This window comes from Pseudophryne corroboree, chromosome 2 (assembly GCF_028390025.1).
Source record: "Pseudophryne corroboree isolate aPseCor3 chromosome 2, aPseCor3.hap2, whole genome shotgun sequence".
Taxonomy (NCBI): Eukaryota; Metazoa; Chordata; class Amphibia; order Anura; family Myobatrachidae; genus Pseudophryne; species Pseudophryne corroboree.
This window is the reverse complement of record NC_086445.1, coordinates 1,003,422,472-1,003,442,299: the sequence shown is the minus strand read 5'-3', so window position 1 is coordinate 1,003,442,299 and position 19,828 is coordinate 1,003,422,472. Positions and strand designations below refer to the sequence as shown.

The 19,828-nt window shown below is 46.1% G+C and overlaps 1 protein-coding gene across 5 annotated transcripts in view; it reads right to left on the bottom strand.

The window, feature by feature from the left end:
* The window catches only part of TTC3 (tetratricopeptide repeat domain 3), a 182,770-nt gene that overhangs the window by 40,265 nt on the left and 122,677 nt on the right, over positions 1 to 19,828 (bottom strand). For all 5 annotated transcript variants that reach the window (XM_063956554.1, XM_063956557.1, XM_063956556.1 and 2 more), the window contains 6 exons: positions 13,698 to 13,778; positions 11,934 to 12,052; positions 2,133 to 2,259; positions 1,087 to 1,209; positions 290 to 391; positions 75 to 167 (listed from right to left, as the gene is read on the bottom strand). In XM_063956554.1, the coding sequence (XP_063812624.1) occupies positions 75 to 167; positions 290 to 391; positions 1,087 to 1,209; positions 2,133 to 2,259; positions 11,934 to 12,052; positions 13,698 to 13,778 (645 nt within the window). The remainder of the gene's footprint in view (positions 1 to 74; positions 168 to 289; positions 392 to 1,086; positions 1,210 to 2,132; positions 2,260 to 11,933; positions 12,053 to 13,697; positions 13,779 to 19,828) is intronic.

The following is a 19,828-nucleotide window of genomic DNA, read 5'->3' as shown; positions in this document are numbered from 1 at the left end:
ACCACTGTGTCACCATGCCGCGCCGTATCACATCCCTTATAAACTTCAGATTTGCGGTGTTGTCTTGAACATACCTCACATTTCACTTGAGCCGAAGAATCATATATTACAACATGAGAAATGAATCCTGTGCAGTCCGGGGTTAGACACGTGTATTTTAGGAAATCCTGTTTGCATAGAATAAAAGGAAGAGAAATAACCAATGACAATGTGAAGGATATTACAGAGAGATAGTCCAGCCAGTCCCGATTCACTAGGACCATGGACACAAAGAGAACATCTTCCTTACCTTGTCGTTCTTATCAGAATACTTCGTGGCCTTCAGTCTTTTCCAACAGCAAATGTGAAACTCCACTCTACAGTACCGGCAACACATCATACGGATAAAGCCCTGCACAGACAGTCGCTCTTTTATAGAACATCCTGCAGCGTAGGCTTATAATGTTACAGACAACTGAACACCACCACATGCAACATTCCTGACTTAATCTTGCGACGGATTGCAAGATTGGACAATATAAAGCTTTAGAACCATGGAAATGCACACAAAATATGGCTGCCGTTTAGGATGTATTTTTAACCACTTGCCAGGCGTGGTACCATCAGATACGACCACACATCCTGGGCTTTCCCTGACATGGTCGCATCTGCTGCGGCCAGTCAGAAAAGCCCACTGTGCAGCCGTCATTCTAAGAGACACCTCCCGGCCCCTCTGCGTCCTAGTTTCCTCCCCTGCTGTAGCACCCCCCACCCCACGGCTGCAGAGATTAGCAATCAACGTGACAGAAGCCGTCCTTACCTTCCTTTTATACAGCGGAGGCTGCCAAGCGCAGCAGCCACCTGAAAGTTTGCAATGTTCCGATCAACAATGGTACGATATCGCAACCAACCTTGGTTCTGGATCCAACAGGGACAAACTGACATGAATCAATTAATGTAACAGGCCTGTCCCATATATGAACTACCCTCTGTGCAAGTGAGCTAGCACTAATCTAGTGCAGTCTCACACTTCATAAAGGAGTCTGTAGTTTCCCGTGTAGCTGCTATTAGAAGCTGTAGGCCAGCTAAACATGAATTATTGCTTACCTTGAAATCAGGGTCCGAAAAATATATCTGAGTCTTAGGCAAGCTGAGACAGTTCTCATACCGGCAAACAGCATTAGGTTTAGGTGGGAACTTGCATTCCTCTATGCAATTATCTAAGATAACCTGATGAGAAAGACAAAAAATGGTAGAGCAATTATGGTAGCATGCAAAGAGCAACCACAGACATTATTACTGCATGTAACAGCTCCTTTGTTCTTTAATAGACAGGACGCTACAGAGAAGCTACTGGAAGTGGGCTTAAGCTATGGTATAAAAAAGTAGTAGTACAGGTGTGGTTTGAGTATACGCTGGCCATATTTACACGGATCAATTATTTCTCATATGGACGAGTCTTTCATGGTAGTGTCTCGAAGCAAGAGAATACTTCTGGATGGTTAGGAACTGGTATCACAGCTGCTTAATGCCTCAAGAGGTTTAACAACTCCCTTAAGAGAAATCTTAACTTAGCTTAAGTATTCTGGATATGGGCTGAAAAAAATACCACTTACACCCCTTTCACACACAGCCTAGAACCCGAGTAATTGCCAAAGCAAGCCAGCGCAACACGGGTCCAGGCTGTGTGTGAAAAAGACGACCTGTGTCGTGCATCTCGGGCCCGCTACCCGGGTCGCGACCAGGGTTGTTCCTGGGCTCGACCCATGTTGGCTGCGGTGTGACCTGGGTCATGCCTAAAAGCCTGCTGATTGGATAGCTAAGGAGCGCTTGGTGATGACGTCACCTCCAAGCGTCCTGTGTGAGCGGCAAAGACCCGGTACCATCCAGTGGTGTGATACGGACAATGATATCTAAAGTACTGGCTCCAGCACGTGTTCAGTATTCCAGGTCTGACATGGGTTGGAGTTGGCTTCAGTGTGAAAGTGGTATTGATGGAGACTGCATGGGGTGTTATATTTTAGCCTGCAAGATTACAGTGAGACTGGCCATAAGTCAACAACTGGGCTATTATATACAATGTTGTGTGTTTCTTATACACATACCCTTAGCTACATACACACAGATTTGTGAACTTTGTATAATCCACTTACCTGAAAATATTCTGGCCTGGTCTCTTCGAGGACAATAGATGTTGTTGGCCAGGTTAGGACTCCGGGAACCATGTTGTATTTCACCATGGTCTTCGTCTTAACATACTGATTTAAAGCATCAGAAAACCTGGGAAAAATAATTACATTGTAAAAATAGGATTTTGGTACTTACCAGGTAAATCCTTTTCTTTGAATCCATAGGGGGCACTGGAGTACTCTTGGGATATGGACGGGCGTAGCCGAACAAAGGCACTGAATATTCAAATTTAGGACTCTCCCCCCCTCCATATCCCCAAGTACCTCAGTGTACTTTGCCAGTGTTTTTTACTGAGCGAACAGGATATAGAGAGGTTGACAATGGAGAATCCCTATAACATAACGGACAACCACAAAGTTGACCCGTAACCTTATTGTCAACTAAACAGTTGACACCTTAACCGATAGAACTTATAATTTGAACCAACCGGTGAAAATGTGTTACCATAAGCTCCTTTGAGCTTAATACCATCCAAGTTAAATCTGTTCACTAAGCTCCCTTGAGCTTAAAACAACCCAGGTAAAACTGCTCTGGGTGGGCGTCCAGTGCCCCCTATGGATTCAAAGAAAAGGATTTACCTGGTAAGTACCAAAATCCTATTTTCTTTATCATCCACTAGGGGTCACTGGAGTACTCTTGGGACGTACCAAAGCTTCCCTCGTGGGCGGGAGAGCTGTTTGATACTTGTAACAGTAGGCAGCCAAAGCTAAATGCTGATGGCGCCACCATTCATAACATGTAAACGTGCACAAACGTGGTGCACTGAAGGCTATGTAGCCGCGTCGTAGACGCTCCACGACCCGCTGGGTCTGACATTCCCACAGAACCTGTGGGATGAACTATTACTGACGTAGGCGAATGTAACTTAGCCTTAAAGTAAGCCTGACTTGTAGTCATTATTATCTGGATAATGTCTGCTGAGAAACTGGCTAACCCCAGTTTGCAGTATCATATATAACAACAACGTACTCATATCACGTACTGTAGACGTTCGGTACATATATAAACGCGTAACGCGTGTACCACAATCAGAATTTTAGAATGTGCTGTCCACACAGGAACCACTATTGGTATATTGATGTGAAGAATACGAAAGCGGATTTCGTCCGAAGATCTGCTTTGTCATGAGAAAACTCAAATACGGTGGCTTGGAATACAAGGCACCCAAATATGAAAACAAACCCCTTGTCGAAGCACCATTGCCGAAGCCAAGGCTAGAAGAAAAATGTTTTCCAAAGTGAGAAACTTAATCCCCATTTGTTGAAAGGGTTCCAAAATATGAAACTGTAAGAAAATCTGAACCCAACCTCAAATCGCCTGGCGCTGTAGGTGGGATAAATAGAGTCTGAACTTTGGTGACACCTTGTAGAAAGATGTTGACAGACGCAAATAGAGGCAAACGCTTTGAAAATAAGTTTACCACACAGATACCTGCCCTCTTAGTGCAGATGAACGCAGTTTGCCATCCCATCCCGTTTAACAGAATACGGGTACTTGAAGTATGATGTTGGAAACTTCCGAGGTTTACACCCTATGAAAGCACACGAAATTTTTTTTTTTTTTTTAGTCATGAGCTGCCTTAAGCGGCTTAGTATTTCGTAACATGGTTGGTATAACCGATACTGTAATGCTCTATTTTTTAAGAGGGCGGTCTGAACCCTCACCCCGTCAACCGCAGCTGCGGTACATAGATAATAGGTACATAGGTAACTATGGGTAAAAGAACGTTCCCTGATGTAACAGGTTGGACGTATTATGAGCGGGCCAAGATCGTGTGCAAGTATTCCTTGAAAATTCGAGAAGCAAACTTCTCTGAAACCCATGAGATACCACCAGTATGACTGTGACGAACTGTCTACTGATCCGTTTTGGCAACGAAGAAAGAAGCGGAAAATGGTGGAGCCAGATACACGATGCTGCATGACCCCATGAATGTGATGTACACATACTGAGCTTTTGTAATTGTGGCGAGATGCCCTCATGTATACTTGAGGGTAACCCCCTTCTGTGGACTCACATATGAAACACCTCTGGATTTAATGTCCAGTTTTTAAGATCCAAACCCTGACGGGTGAGATCGCCTGTCTAACAGATGTCCACTCACGGATTGATCTCTTGACATTTTCACATAATGGCGTTCTGAGCCATTGAAGATTTGAGTTACCTACCGCCTTGCCATGCGGCTTATTGGTTCTCACTGGTTGTTGAGTATGCAACTGCCTTTGCTTTGTTTGACTGCTTAAGGGCAGCGTGAGCTAGGCATGAAAAAACAAAATTACATGAAACTCACGGTTGTTCCTCTCCACAGAAATATTTTTTATTTGTTCTGAAGAGAAACCAGAGTCTATCCCTGGTCAGACTGAAAGCGAATCATTTATTGCATTGTAAAATGCACAGAGTTGTAGGACATTTATCTATTGCATTGTAAAATGCACAGAGTTCTAGTACCTTTATCGACAGCAATCTGTCGTGTTTAGAACCTTTGCGTTGATTTCAACTACAAATCCTGACTCTCTGTGACTGTCGTCCAGAGTATACGCACCCCTGTCCCTCTGTGGGAAACGCGAGTGAAGGGTGGCGAACTAAATTGAAAACACATCTTTATTCTTAATAATTGAATACACCAATGTACCGCTAGTCTGCGTGTACTTTTGCTCTTGCTGTTGTAGTAGGTAAAAGTCTTTGATTTACCGTATTTATAATCTTACCTAGGAATTGACATCGTTTAGACAGACTTAGATGTGATTGTTTTCGAACTTAATCTGCTACCGCAGTATACCTTAGTAGCGCAAGATAGAGGAACTTTGTTGATACATAGTTCTTATGTGAGATGAGCTATTATTCCAACATCACTTTGGTAAATACCGGAAGCGATAAGCAACGGTATAAATGAAATGGTTAATGGTTGTGGCGATTTGCCAACGCTAGAACCTATGATGAAGAAACCGGACTGGGTAAATACGCATTGTGAAGATCAAATGCAATTATACAATTTTGTGGCTGCAATAAGCAAAAACTAACAGCAGAAAATCCATTTCCTAACTGTAGTAAATGACTTGCTGATTGATATTGCAACGGAGCTTTTGATTTTGCTCAAACAGAGGGGAATAAGTAACTTTGACTCTGTTGGCGTACTATTGGCTGGTTTATAAACCAGCAAAGACTAAATGACAACCTGCCAAACCGTTCGCCAGAAGCAGTTTTGTACTCTAAGCTGTAAATAGCTGAGACATATATGAGTTGAAGTCATGAAACCTTGCAAATGTAACATGAAAAGACGCACTTCCACAATTGTAAAAGAGGTCATCAAACCACTGGCTTGCTGACTGTAACGTCCTGTCGTTACAAGGCGTGACTGTTTCTTATAAAGGAATAAAACGCCGTTACAAGTATATTGTATGCGCTAATGGCAGAATATCCTAAAGGGATAAAATGCCGTTACACATATATCAAATTTAGGAGCAAACAAGCTCTGGTCTTGTCGCACTTAACTAGCGACAATGAAAATAACCGGCGTTAGCAGAAGCTTTACAGATATACTCTGCAGCTTCTTTTAACCGTGATCGGCATGGTTTCATACATAGATTCTAGTGACCCAAATGTATCTGTGGTTTTTATAATGTTTGACAGAAACGCATATACCAATGGCGGATCGCGTCCTTTTGGAAACGATTATGTATGGTTGTCCAAAACCCCGCACTATCTGAATGCTGGACTAATGTACCCTTCTCACTTGTAGTTATCGGTGTGAGATTTGACATAGAATCGTGCATTAAATTATAAGACTAGTGAAATAAACACTCTGGTACCCAAAGGAAAATTGTCACTTTGGAAAGACTGTCTTTTGTTAGCGCTGGCGGAGTTATTCTGAGACTCTGATTACCGCTGTTTTAATTTGAATTGCCAATGTTAACATTTTTAGTCTGCACTAGAGCCTTATTTGCTATGTAGACAGACATCATAATAGGCAACAGACAGACACTTGCACGACTTAATAACATTATTATATGGCATATATATCTATATATATATATGTTATTGCTGAACAGCATATTTATTAGGAAACTAAAGTGTTCTTTATGTGAAAAGCAGTTCACATGGGTATGAAACCCGAACCAAATTCCTACTAACACCCCTGCGCCTTCTGGTGGCTTAAAGATGTAGGGCAGGAATGTTCTAGAATTATCCTGAAGTAAAAATTCCCACTAACACCCCTGCGCCTCCTTGTGGAGTAGAGGTGTATGGTCTGGAATTATAACTGGAAAACCAGCAATGATTAAAATGGCCGTCATGCCATGCTTTCACAGAAAATCACAGTACAGGTTACCTGCTGCAGTTTTAATATAGGCTTAATAGCCTATTATACAGTTACTATGCTTAATAGCCTATTATACAGTGATAACCCAGGTGTAGGTTACAGTAAAATATATGCATTTAGTCAATTAATATGAGCACTGCCTGCAGTGTATTTATTTTGCAACCTTAACCAAAAATAACAGAAAACATGGTTAAACGTGCAATAGGTTATGCCACTGATAACCTAATGCCAGCCAAAGCCTCATATATATATTATATATATATACAAAGTGTTTACACATATAATCACAGTTCATACTGATATTATAGACAGTTCTGCCAGCAAAAGCTTCATTATATATTATATATATAAAACGTGCTGAATCACAGTACACAGTGTACATTGTTTAAAGTGCTGCGCTGCTTGTTTATTTTGAACCCATGCAGCCTTTGATGCTGCTATGGGTATTATTCCCCCTCCCCCCCCCCCCCTGCATCCCCATGTTACCTGCAGCGTACGGGGATCGGGTGCAGGGAGAGCAGGAGAGCCTGAATCTAGCGCCGGGGAGCCGACCGGAAGCTCCTTCCTACAGCAGTACACAGTCTCCCTGTGTCTGCGGTGTCTCACTGGGAGAGTGGCCGGCGTCCTTGAGTGACGTGCGGCCGCTCTTTAGTACACAGGAGAGTGTCGGCGGCGTGCCGGGCCATCCGAGCAGTGAGAGCGGCCGGCGTCTGAGTGACGTGCGGCCGCTCTGTTTAGTTCAGCGCCCGGAGAGTGTCGGCGGCGTGTAGCGGTGCCGCATCAGAGCAGTGAGAGCGGCCGGCGTCTGAGTGACGTGCGGCCGCTCTGCTTAGTTCAGCCAAGGAGAGTGTCGGCGGCGTGTAGCGGTGCCGGGCCATCAGAGCAGTGAGAGCGGCCGGCGTCTGAGTGACGTGCGGCCGCTCTGCGCGTATAATGTGAGGAGAACCTGTAAAGCTCTCATTCTATCAGGTGGAACTTCATATATAAGAAGTGCTCCTTACTACTTCAGCGGGACCCGTCAGCGGCGTGCTCAGCGGCGGCCAGCTCCCTGTACAGTTAACACTCACACAGCAGGGCGGCAGCGTGAGCTGACCGCCCTGACACCCATACCTTGCTCCATACTGGCTGTGACGAGCTTCTCACTGTAAGCTCCGTTTCAGCCTCCAGCTTCTCCACTCGTGTCTGCTGTAAGCTCCTTCTTCCAGCTCTTTGTCTCATCCTGGCTGTAACGGATCTTCTTTCTGTAAGCTCCGTTCAGCTTGCAGGAGACAGTGGCTGCCTGTGGCTGTGAGGGTGCTCTTTGTGAGGACCGACACGCCATGCGCTGCCCTATAGCGCCTGTGGCTGTGAGGGTGCTCTTTGTGAGGACCGACACGCCATACGCTGCCTTGCAGCGGCACCATCCCGGACCCAAGTTTTTCCAGAAACTGGGACGGGAAGTGTAAAAATTAAAAAGAAAAAGAAAAATAAAAATCTTCTGAAAAGTGGCCATTGCCACAAGCCGATGTTCATCTGTGAGCACCGAAAAAACACTGGCAAAGTACACTGAGGTACTTGGGGATATGGAGGGGGGGAGAGTCCTAAATTTGAATATTCAGTGCCTTTGTTCGGCTACGCCCGTCCATATCCCAAGAGTACTCCAGTGACCCCTAGTGGATGATAAAGAAATGTGGGAGATGCTACATAACGTAATTAGTTACTGCTCCAGAACAAGTGCATTAAATGTGTCCAGCAGGAGAGATGTGAAACGGATTGTAGCAAAAGCACAAACGGGACAGTAACAACTTTATGGCTAAATACTAAATTAAAACAGTAAAGTAGGTCATTGTATAAAACAAAATGAAACTTTTAGTTACCCGTAATTCCCTACAAAGTCTTGGCGTCTACAGTAAATGACATCCCACGTGTTAAAGCAATGTCACATGTGTGCATTAGAGAGACACTGTAACAGTACATAGTGAACGTCTGTGCATGTATAATATGCTGAGCAAGACTCCGTTTCAAGTGAATTAATGGAATATCAAGTACTAAGCCATCGAGGTTACATCATTATTATTATCATCATCATCATCAACAGTTTCTTATATAGTGCAGCATATTCCGTTGCACTTTACAATTAGAACAACAGTAATAGAACAAAACTGGGTAAAGCAGACAGACAGAGGTAGGAAGGCCCTGCTCGCAAGCTTACACTCTATAGGGAAATAGGCATAGATACACAAGGATAGATGCTACCTATTGCATAAAGGGGGTAATTCTGAGTTGATCGCAGCAGGATCTTTGTTAGCAGTTGGGCAAAACCATGTGCACTGCAGGGGAGGCAGATATAACATGTGCAGAGAGAGTTAGATTTGGGTGGGGTGTGTTCAATCTGCAATCTAATTTGCAGTGTAAAATAAAGCAGCCAGTATTTACCCTGCACAGAAACAAAATAACCCACCCAAATCTAACTCTCTCTGCACATGTTATATCTGCCTCCCCTGCAGTGCACATGGTTTTGTCCAACTGCTAACAAAAATCCTGCTGCAATCAACTCAGAATTACCCCCAATGGTCCACCAGATTGCTAGGTTCTTAATGGGTTGTATGATGATACCCCGCAATGTTGGCCAAGTGTCAGGATGGTGTGAGAGTAAAGAAAGACAAGATGTGTGATGTTATGTGTACTGTACAGAGAGGATGTAATTATATAGGGAAGCACTGAAGGTTATGTGGGTGGGTCTGGAATTTGATAGGCTTGTCTGAAGAGGTGAGTTTTCTGGGAACGTTTAAAGGTTTGGAGACTAGAGGCGAGTCTTATTGTGCGTGGGAGGGCATTCCAAAGAGTGGGTGAAGCACTATTAAATCTTCAATGAAGCATTGTGTAGTTCCCACCGCTGCGTTTTCTAGTGCGCTCCCTTTGATAGCGGCAGTACAGACGCTCAAGAAGCAAACTGGTCGGCCAAGTACGTCCACCACAGCCAATTCACCAAACCCAAACCTGTTTCCGTGACAGGACGCTATCACCATACACCTGGACAAGCTGGAGATTAATGTCAGCTGCTGATGGGCCCTCTGGACGCAGAAATCTGAGCACACTACGCACCTCAATGTTTAACCATGTTACCGTCAGACCATCCATCTTACTGCTGATGTTGGGACAGTACAGGTGCAGCTCCCCACATCATTGCGGTGATGCATACTCTCATGCACGCTCATCACATTAGCGACTTAGTGCGCCCATGTGCAAATAGTTACACCCATGACCTCACAAAGTAATTCCTATGGATCGCGGGTGAGACTATTTGCACATGCCCGCCTGCGACAGGCTGATCTCACGCCAACATATAAAATATGTCAATGTCCAGCCAAGGATCTGCTCAGACTACCAAGCTACTGTCTGAAGCTGCAGAGGCCTCGAATGGTACAGAGCCAAAGGCCACCCTCTATTTTGGCCATCAACCGCATGTAACGAATAATGGACAATGGCCACCACCCCAAACAGAAAACTCACTTGAGTCTGTAGAGCCAGGACTTTAGATTTCTGAAGGAACCTTCTGACACTTGAGGTCAAATACAAAGCCTGGAAAAATCAACCTCTGTGCTAGAACCATCCTGGACTTTCTGGAAACGTATTACACAGCTATTATTTTCCAGTGTCTAAACAAAACACGCTCCGCTGTAGTTGGAGCCGTGACTTTGAATCAGCCTTGATTAGGAGGATTTCCATTGATTAGGAGGATTTCCAAATAGGTAACATCTGTGATGCCCTTTGTACTCATGGGTTATGAGATTTTGGCCAGAACTTGTGGAGAGACCAAATGGAAGAGCATGGAATTGGAAGGGGGAAAGATTCTGGATGGTAAACCGTAGAAGCACTTGATGTGCCTCCAGGTTTCGGATATGCAAAGGCACCCACATATCCAAAGATGCAAGAAACTCCTTTTTGTTCCATGGCTAAGTCACACACCTGCCTCAAGCGGGTGCCTTAGTATTATTACACTGCCCTCCACCCCCTCCTCAATTGATCGTTGACCATTTCAAGAAGCACACTCAGTTCGGATTAGAAATCAAACCTTATATCAGAGATTATATGGAGAGGGAGCCTGGACTTGCACACCCTAGCTTCTTATAATGGGCTGTGCTACCTTGCTGGGACTTGGTACTACAATATAGGAACAAGGGTGCAGGTGAACCATACACCATTAAAATTATAACAGCCATAATATTCGAGGTTCTTGGCATATATTGGCCAGTATATGAGCCTGCCCATCTACTTCACGGTGAACTCGTCGGACAGGTCCCTAACACTATAGGGGTTTGTCTCTGGGGCTTTTAAACAGGGAACCAGCACATGCTCACTGCACAAAAGACATAGGTCAGATACTTTCAATTATATACAAAGTCAGTTTGGGGGTGAACTTTTGGGGCGTGGAGCTCCCTGGATTGCTCTGGCTGGACCGCTTTGGGGCATCACCACCTTACATTTATTTTGAACACTTATACAGGTTGAGTATCCCATATCCAAATATTCCGAAATACGGAATATTCCGAAATACGGACTTTTTTGAGTGAGACTGAGATAGTGAAACCTTTGTTTTTTGATGGCTCAATGTACACAAACTTTGTTTAATACTCAGTTATTAAAAATATTGTATTAAATGAACTTCAGGCTGTGTGTATAAGGTGAATATGAAACATAAATGAATTGTGTGAATGTACACACACTTTGTTTAATGCACAAAGTTATAAAAAAATATTGGCTAAAATTACCTTCAGGCTGTGTGTATAAGGTGTATATGTAACATAAATGCATTATGTGCTTAGATTTAGGTCCCATCACCATGATATCTCATTATGGTATGCAATTATTCCAAAATACGGAAAAATCCGATATCCAAAATATGTCTGGTCCCAAGCATTTTGGATAAGAGATACTCAACCTGTATCACCTTGTGTTTGTTTTATATCTATGTAGCATTTTTCACATATCTTTTACACTTGGAACACTGCTCAGCTAAACCTCACTTTCTAACACTCTTGACACCTTACTGCTGTCCTCTCTCTAACACTCTGACACCTTACTGCGGTCCTCTTTTTTTGTTTAACACTCAGCAGCCTCTTTCATTTGCTTAATACTTATCTCTCAGTTCTATCCCTTTTCTGTGTAATGCCCTGGGGTGGTGTGGCTGGGGTAGTTTGGGGGTGCTCTGCGCCCCAGAGGCAAACCCCTATAGTGTTAGGGACCAGTCCGACGAGGTCACTGTGAAGCAGGTGGGCAGGCTCATATATTGTATATGCCAAGAACCTCGAATATTATAATTGTTGTAATTTTAATGGTCTATGGTGCACCTGCACCCTTGTTCGTATATTATATCAGAGATGTTTGTCTTGACTTCGTGCTCTGCCACTTACGGTGTGTGGGGGGGGGGGGGGGGGATGAAGGGGGGAAACATCCTCACACTTACCGATTTTGCCTAAGGTAGACATTGCCGAGTCCATAGAAAGCCAGGCAGTTAAACTTCACCTTGGAGAAGACAGAATGTCGCACAATTTCCTTGAACAGGCCTTCAGCCTTTGTCAGCTCCTGCACAATGAGTAAGGACAGGAGATTATAGTGCTCACATGTGCTGCATACACCACTCATATACGGATTACACACTAGTTACAGTCCATGGCAATGTGGCTCTAAGTCCTCAATAGGGTTTTTATGGGAATCACCTCCACACCACAGTATTACACTGCACTGTACAGCAATTACTGGGAGCAGATACTGCCTCTGGGAAAGTATTTATACGGACTATTAAACTATTGGGGCATCTCATGAACAACACTTGCTCTCCTGCTTGTAGGACCTTCCCATACAGGTCACCAGAGAACACTGGAACGGATAGATGAACTTCAATTATTACAGAACTGCCAGGATGTAGAGAAGCACTGCAGAGGGCCAAACCTGTGATTAACATACATCTTCTATACACTGGTTTACAAGGTACCATAATGCTTTGTCTATGAAAGGACGTCATCATCTCAGGAAATCTGCCTTGCACTTGCCAATCCCTCTGGCTGATAGTGGCAGAATAATGCGCTCTGCCTTCTGTAAGGATGCTTCCTTCAGAGCCTGCAGGTCAGCCATTGCTGTGATAGTGTCCGCCTGTATCCTGACTTCCAGGGACTCAACACCAGCTAGATGGCCATGAGTTCCAGACAATTAAGATGGTCACCCTCACCTTTCTACTCATTATCATCGTATATCAAGTCCCACAACCATTACTGTTGGTTAAATTAGTGGAACATCGCCAGCATAAGACCTTTCCACTCGCTTGCCGCTACCAAGGCTGGGGTCCACTCTGTTCTCTCTCACCTCGATCGTAACCACCTTCTCTCTAGTCTCCTCCTCATTGCCTCTCTACTATTCAAGCTCCAATTAATGCTGCTAGCAGACATATCTCTTTCTAATTTGCCTCCTCGCTACCAATCCCCTTTAGAACTCAATTAATCTACTCCACAACCTCTCCACCCTACTGATCACCACCTCTCCACCCTACTGATCACCTTCCACACTGCCTGTAATCTATGGAACACTCTCCCTCTGTATCTACGAGACTCTTCCCCAGACATCATTCCGCTAATCATTCCCTTTCAAATCAAACGAACCACCCAGAATCCCTACCCACCACTGCCTTCCCATCTTCGTGACTCCCTACTAATACCAACCCAATCTCCTATTGCCTTTATCACGAATACCCCTTTCACACTGCCAATGCCGGATCCCACCCGGGAATTGGAAACGGGTTCTTCCCGGGTGGGACGGCATTGGCAGCTGCTGCAGGCTTCCCCGACCCGGCAATATGCCGGGGCGGGTTGCCATAGCAGTGTGTGTGGGGGGGGGGGGGGGCCGGAGCCGGCGGCAGCACTGGGAGATGAGATCATCTCCGCGCAGCCTCTCCCTGCTATAGTAAACGGGTCGCGGGACGCATCGACCTAGGGAGCCCGTTTACGCACCCACTGACTCGGTATTCAACCCGGGTATAACACTGCTTTATCCCCGGGTTGAATTGCCGGGTCAGACGACCCGCGATTTCGGCTATGCCCCTTTCACACCGCACGCCGACCCGGCAATATGCCAGGCCGATACCAGGTTATTTATGCGGTGTGAAAGGGGTATAAGTCTGTACATTACTGGGTAATATAGAACCATTAAATGACCCAAAGTTGTCTGCACTACTTACCTCAGACTGTCCAGTGCCGAGCAGTGCATTAGCGTGTCCGTACATAAGTACAATATAATCGATCTTGGTCAGGTGCAGACTCTGTACATGAAGAAAAAACATTTAATCCCTCATCTGTGAACAAGTTCAATAGCAAAACCTTTATTACCAACCGAATTATACAGATTACACTAATAACTCCACAAACACACGAGGGTAAGGAATAAGCCAGGACTGAACATATCAGAGATGAGGTAAAACTGCATCAGACAGAGTTTCACTTATTCACCTCCTACTGTACATAGAAGAGAACTTTAAATGGGGTGTGATACGGTATACCGACGGATGGGATGCCGGCTGTCAATATCCCAACAGCGGCATCCCGGCCGACAGGATGCCGGCAGTCGGCAAGCGTTTAGAGTCCCTTTGCGGGCTCGGTGGCTCCCCACAGAATCCATTCCCACTCTATGGGTGTCATGGACACCCACGAGTGGGAATAGCCCTGCCGCACTGGGATTCCGGCTGTCGGCGTTGGTATCCTGAACGCCGGGATCCCGACAGCCGGCATTTTAACTACATCCCGTTCGCTTTACTAGGTGCAGCTCAGAACCTCTAACTGGAAAAAATAGGATTTTGGTACTTACCAGGTAAATCCTTTTCTTTGAATCCATAGGGGGCACTGGAGTACTCTTGGGATATGGACGGGCTTCCGTAGGAACAGCACTGAATATTTAAATTTAGAACACTCCACCCCTCCATATCCCCGAGTACCTCTCAGTGTTTTTTACTGAGCCGAACAGGAATTAAGAGAGGTTGATAATGGAGTATTACATATAACATAACTGACACTAACGTCGTTAACACATAACGTTACTGACAACTAAACAGTTGACACCCTAACCAGCACTTGTAACTTGAACCAGTCGGTGAAAGTGTGTTACCATAAGATCCTCAGAACTAACCACAAGTAGGTAAAACTGCTCTGGGTGGGCGTCCAGTGCCCCCTATGGATTCAAAGAAAAGGATTTACCTGGTAAGTACCAAAATCCTATTTTCTTTTTCATCCACTAGGGGTCACTGGAGTACTCTTGGGACGTACCAAAGCTTCCCCCGTGGGCGGGAGAGCTGTTTGGCACTTGTAACACTAGGCGGCCAAAGCTAGATGCTGATGCCGCAAAAGTATCAAACTTGTAAAAGCGCACAAACGTGTGCACTGAAGACCATGTAGCCGCCCGGCAAAGCTGCGTCGCAGAAGCCCCACGACCAGCTGCCCATGAAGTTCCCACAGAACGTGTGGAATGAGCGGTTACTGACGTAGGCGGTTGTAACCTAGCATGAAGGTAAGCCTGACGTATGGTCAGTTTTATCCATCTGGATAAAGTTTGTTTAGATGCTGGCCAACCAATCTTGGCAGCATCATAAAGAACAAATAACGTATCCGTCTTACGAACTGAAGACGTTCGGGATACATAAATGCGTAATGCGCGAACCACATCCAGAGTTCCAGAATGTGCTGTCAACACAGGAACTACTATTGGTTGATTGATGTGAAAAGATGACACTACCTTTGGTAAGAAGGCGGGATTCGTCCGAAGTTCCGCTCTGTCATCATGAAACACCAAATACGGTGGCTTGCATGACAAGGCACCCAAATCCGAAACACGCCTTGCCGAAGCTAAGGCTAAGAGAAACATTGTTTTCCAAGTGAGAAACTTTATATCCACTTGTTGTAAGGGTTCAAAATATGAAGACTGTAAGAACTCCAAAACCAGATTCAAGTCCCATGGCGCTGTAGGTGGAATGAATGGAGGCTGTACCCCGAGTACACCTTGGAGAAAAGTGCGTATAGACGGCAATAGAGCCAATCGTCTTTGAAAGTAAATTGACAAAGCCGATACCTGCACCTTTAGTGTAGATAAACGCAATCCTCCATCTAACCCTGTTTGTAGAAACAACAACAGGCGGCATACTTTGAAAGCTGATGTCGGAAATTGCCGAGCTTCACACCAACCTATATATGCACGCCATATTCTGTAATAATGAGCTGCCGTAACCGGCTTCCTAGCTCGTAACATGGTTGGTATAACTGAATCTGGAATGCCCTCTCTTCTTAAGAGGGCGGTCTCAACAGCCACCCCGTCAAACGCAGCCGCGCTAAATCGGGGTAAAGAAACGGACCCTGTTGTAACAGGTCTGGACGTACTGGGAGCGGCCACGGATCGTCTGCGAGTAATCCTCGAAGATCCGAGAACCAAGCTCTCCGAGGCCAATGAGGCGCCACTAGTATGACTGTGAGCGACTCTCTTTTGATCCGTTTTAGCACCAGAGGGAGCAGCGGAAACGGTGGAAACAGATACACAAGACTGTACGGCCACGCGACAGTGAGAGCATCCACCGCGACTGCCTTTGGATCTCTTGTTCTGGACACATACTGGGGCGTTTGATGATTGTGTCGAGATGCCATCAGGTCCACCTGAGGATAACCCCATCGCTGAACCAACATGTGAAACACTTCTGGATTTAATGACCATTCGCCTGGGTGAAAATCCCGACGACTGAGATAATCCGCTTCCCAGTTGTCCACTCCCGGAATGAACACGGCCGACAATAGCACCTGGTGGCATTCCGCCCAATTGAGGATTCGAGCTACTTCCCGCATTGCCATGCGGCTTCTCGTTCCTCCTTGTTTGTTGATGTATGCGACCGCTGTCGCATTGTCCGACTGCACTTGGACAGGCTGAGAGCGAATCATGTGCACTGCTTGTCGTAGCGCATTGAAAATTGCGCGGAGTTCTAGAACATTTATAGACAGCAATTTCTCGTGATCCGCCCAGAGACCCTGGAGCTGACAATTTTGAATTACCGCTCCCCAACCTCTGAGACTGGCGTCCGTAGTTAGAATTATCCAATTGCAAACTCCGAACCGTCTTCCTGCGGTTAAATTGTGTTCCTTGAGCCACCATAGCAGAGATACTCTTGCTATTGGTGACAACCTCACCCTGTGGTGAATCTGCAGATGCGAGCCCGACCACTGGGCAAGCACGTTCAGCTGAAATGGACGAGAGTGAAATCTTCCGAACTGAAGCGCCTCGAAAGCTGCCACCATTGTGCCTAACAGGCGAATGCACAAGTGTACCGACACTGTGCGTGGCTTGAGCACTAATTGTACTAGATGGCGTAGCATTTGTACTTTCTGTTGTGGTAGGTAAATCCTTTGATTGACCGTATCGAGAATCATACCTAGGAACTGAAGGCGTTGAGACGGAATTAGATGTGATTTCTTGAAATTTACAATCCAACCGTGGTGAACCAGTACATTGTATGTTAGCAGCGCATGTTGGGTAAGTATCTGTTGAGACGGAGCTTTGATGAGCAGATCGTCTAAATACGGAACTATTGTCACTCCCAGGGATCTGAGGTGAGCTATCATCACAGACATTACTTTGGTGAATACCCGAGGCGCTGATGACAGGCCAAACGGCAGAGCCTGAAACTGGTAATGGTTCTGGCGTATTGCAAACCGTAAGAATTTCTGATGAGGCTGCCAAATTGGAATGTGTAAGTACGCATCCTTGAGGTCTAAGGCAATCATAAACTCCTTGGTCTCTAACCCCGCAATCACCGAACGTAGAGACTCCATTTTGAATCTGTAGTAAGTTACGTACTGATTGAGGCCCTTTAAGTTCAATATTGGTCTGACTGAGCCATCCGGCTTCGGGACCACAAACAGGCTTGAATAATAACCCTGACCCTGTTGGTGTACAGGGACCGGAATCAACACTGCCGAATCCAGTAAGGACTGAATGGCAATTTGCAAAACTCTCCTCTTGTCGTCCGACAGAGGCAATCCTGTCTTGAAAAACCGCAGAGGCGGCAGACAGTCGAACTCTATTTTGTAACCTTTTAACACTAAATTGCGAATCCAGCCCTCCGCGGATGTGTGGAACCACGCCCCATGGAACGTCTGAAGGCGTGCTCCCACAATTGGAGAACCGAGATGGGCTGGTAACCCGTCATGCCACTGGCTTGTCGGTAACCTTAGCGTCTTGGCGAGTTGTGTTGGTTTGATGGAAACCACGTCCTCGACCACGTCTAGCAGGCGTGGCTGATCCTCTGCCACGTCCTCGAAAGGGCTGAGGTCTAAAGGATTTGAACGAAGGTCCAGCGTACCTTCTTCTTGGCGCAGGTGGAGGCAATGGTAAGAAAACAGACTTACCTCCCGTAGCCTCCTTAATCCATGCGTCCAATTCTGGACCAAACAACTTCTTGCCATCGTAAGGCAACGCCTCTATACTTCGTTTGACCTCTGCCTCCGCTTGATAAGTACGCAGGTAGAGTGCTCTTCGTGCCGTAACTAGCGAAGATGAAATACGAGAAGTGAGCTGACAGACGTCAGTAGACGCTGTACAGAGATACTCTACAGCCTCAATCATTTGATTTACCAGAACTATCAGGTTTTCGTCCTGTAAAGCAGATTTGAGTTCTGTAAGCCATATTATGAGCGCCTTAGTTACCCAAATGCCAACCAATCCAGGTCTTAGCATCACACCTGCTGCTACATACATGGTTTTTAGCATAGTTTCTATCTTGCGATCTGAAGGATCTTTAAGCGTAGTAGCTGCTGGCACTGGTATGGTTAATTTCTTGGTAAGCTTTGACACTGAAGAATCAACTATTGGTGGATTCTCCCATGTACACGTTACCGAGTCTGGAAACGGATAACTAGACTTAAATCTGCGAGGTATAGAAAACCGTTTATCTGGATTCTGTCGTGTTTCTACTAACATCTGATTTAGAGAATCCGACACAGGAAAACTTACTGGCGTCTTCCGTCGTTTAGTAAATACGACCTGATCATTGGTGAGAGGCTGCTCAGCTTCAGGAAACCTTAGAGACTGCCGTACCGCTCTGATGAGATCATCAATGCCGGAACTGTTAACATCCTCGTTATCTGACTCCACTTCGCCTTCCTCACCCTCATCGTGTTCCGTGAGGTCTGGCATGGAATCGTCAGAATGCAACATAGCAGACACTGGAAAATCATAAGACATATGAAAATTATCCCGTTTGCCCAAAATGGATTTGGACCTTACGCAAGGCTGAGACGCCTCCGGTAGTTCTGGCGGTCTCACCCTAGACTCAGATCTTAACGTTTCTCGCTCCAGACGAGCCGCGGTCATTTCTGTCTGAAATCTCTCCAGTACATTTACTAACATACCCCACGGAGGGTCCGGTGAGGAAATTGGTTGTAAAACCGGAGCAGAAATGGTATTCTGAACGGAATCCACAAAACATACTTTACATGTGGTAGATGCATCCGGTAACACACTGCCACATACTTTGCAAATATGCTTTTTAGTTTTTGCTGGTGCCTTACTCATTATGGCGACAGACAATACAATACACAAAAAACAGACACCTGCACGACTCAGTAAAATAGCAATAAGGTGTCTCTGTATATATATCTGGCCCAGTGCAGTACACGTGGCCAGTACTATGAAATGTGATCCCAAATTCCCACTAACACCCCTGCGCCTCCGGTGGAGTAGAGATGTAGGACAGGAACGTTCTGGAATCACAGCAGGAAGACACAGGAAGCATGTTAAAAATGGCTGCCCTGCTAACTTATACATATAATCCTAGTGCTGTTTGTACAGCGGCAGCGCAGCGTGTGGGCCCCCAGCGGGTATCGTAGAGCGCTATGTGCCTCGTGTTTCCCAGCGGTGGGCTCCTGTATAATAGCGTCAGCTAATCAAGCTAGCGCTGCGGCGGCCGGCGGCCTGTGAGAGTCGATCAGAGGTGCCCGCACGGAGGTCTGTGGCCGAACGTGCGGGCGCCTGAGCGGGGAGAGCCGCGGTGCCTGCACGGAGGTCTGTGGCCGAACGTGCGGGCGCCTGAGCGGGGAGAGCCGCGGTGCCCGCACGGAGGTCTGTGGCCGAACGTGCGGGCGCCTGAGAGGGGAGAGCCGCGGTGCCTGCACGGAGGTCTGTGGCCGAACGTGCGGCGCCTGAGAGGGGAGATCAGCGGCGTCACCAAGCACTATGTACCCCCACGTCGGGGCGGCAGCGGGAGCTGACCGCCCCGTTTCACATACCGTACTCCTGCAGACGTGCGGAGGCTCCGACGGGGCTTCTTAAACAAGCGCCGGCCAG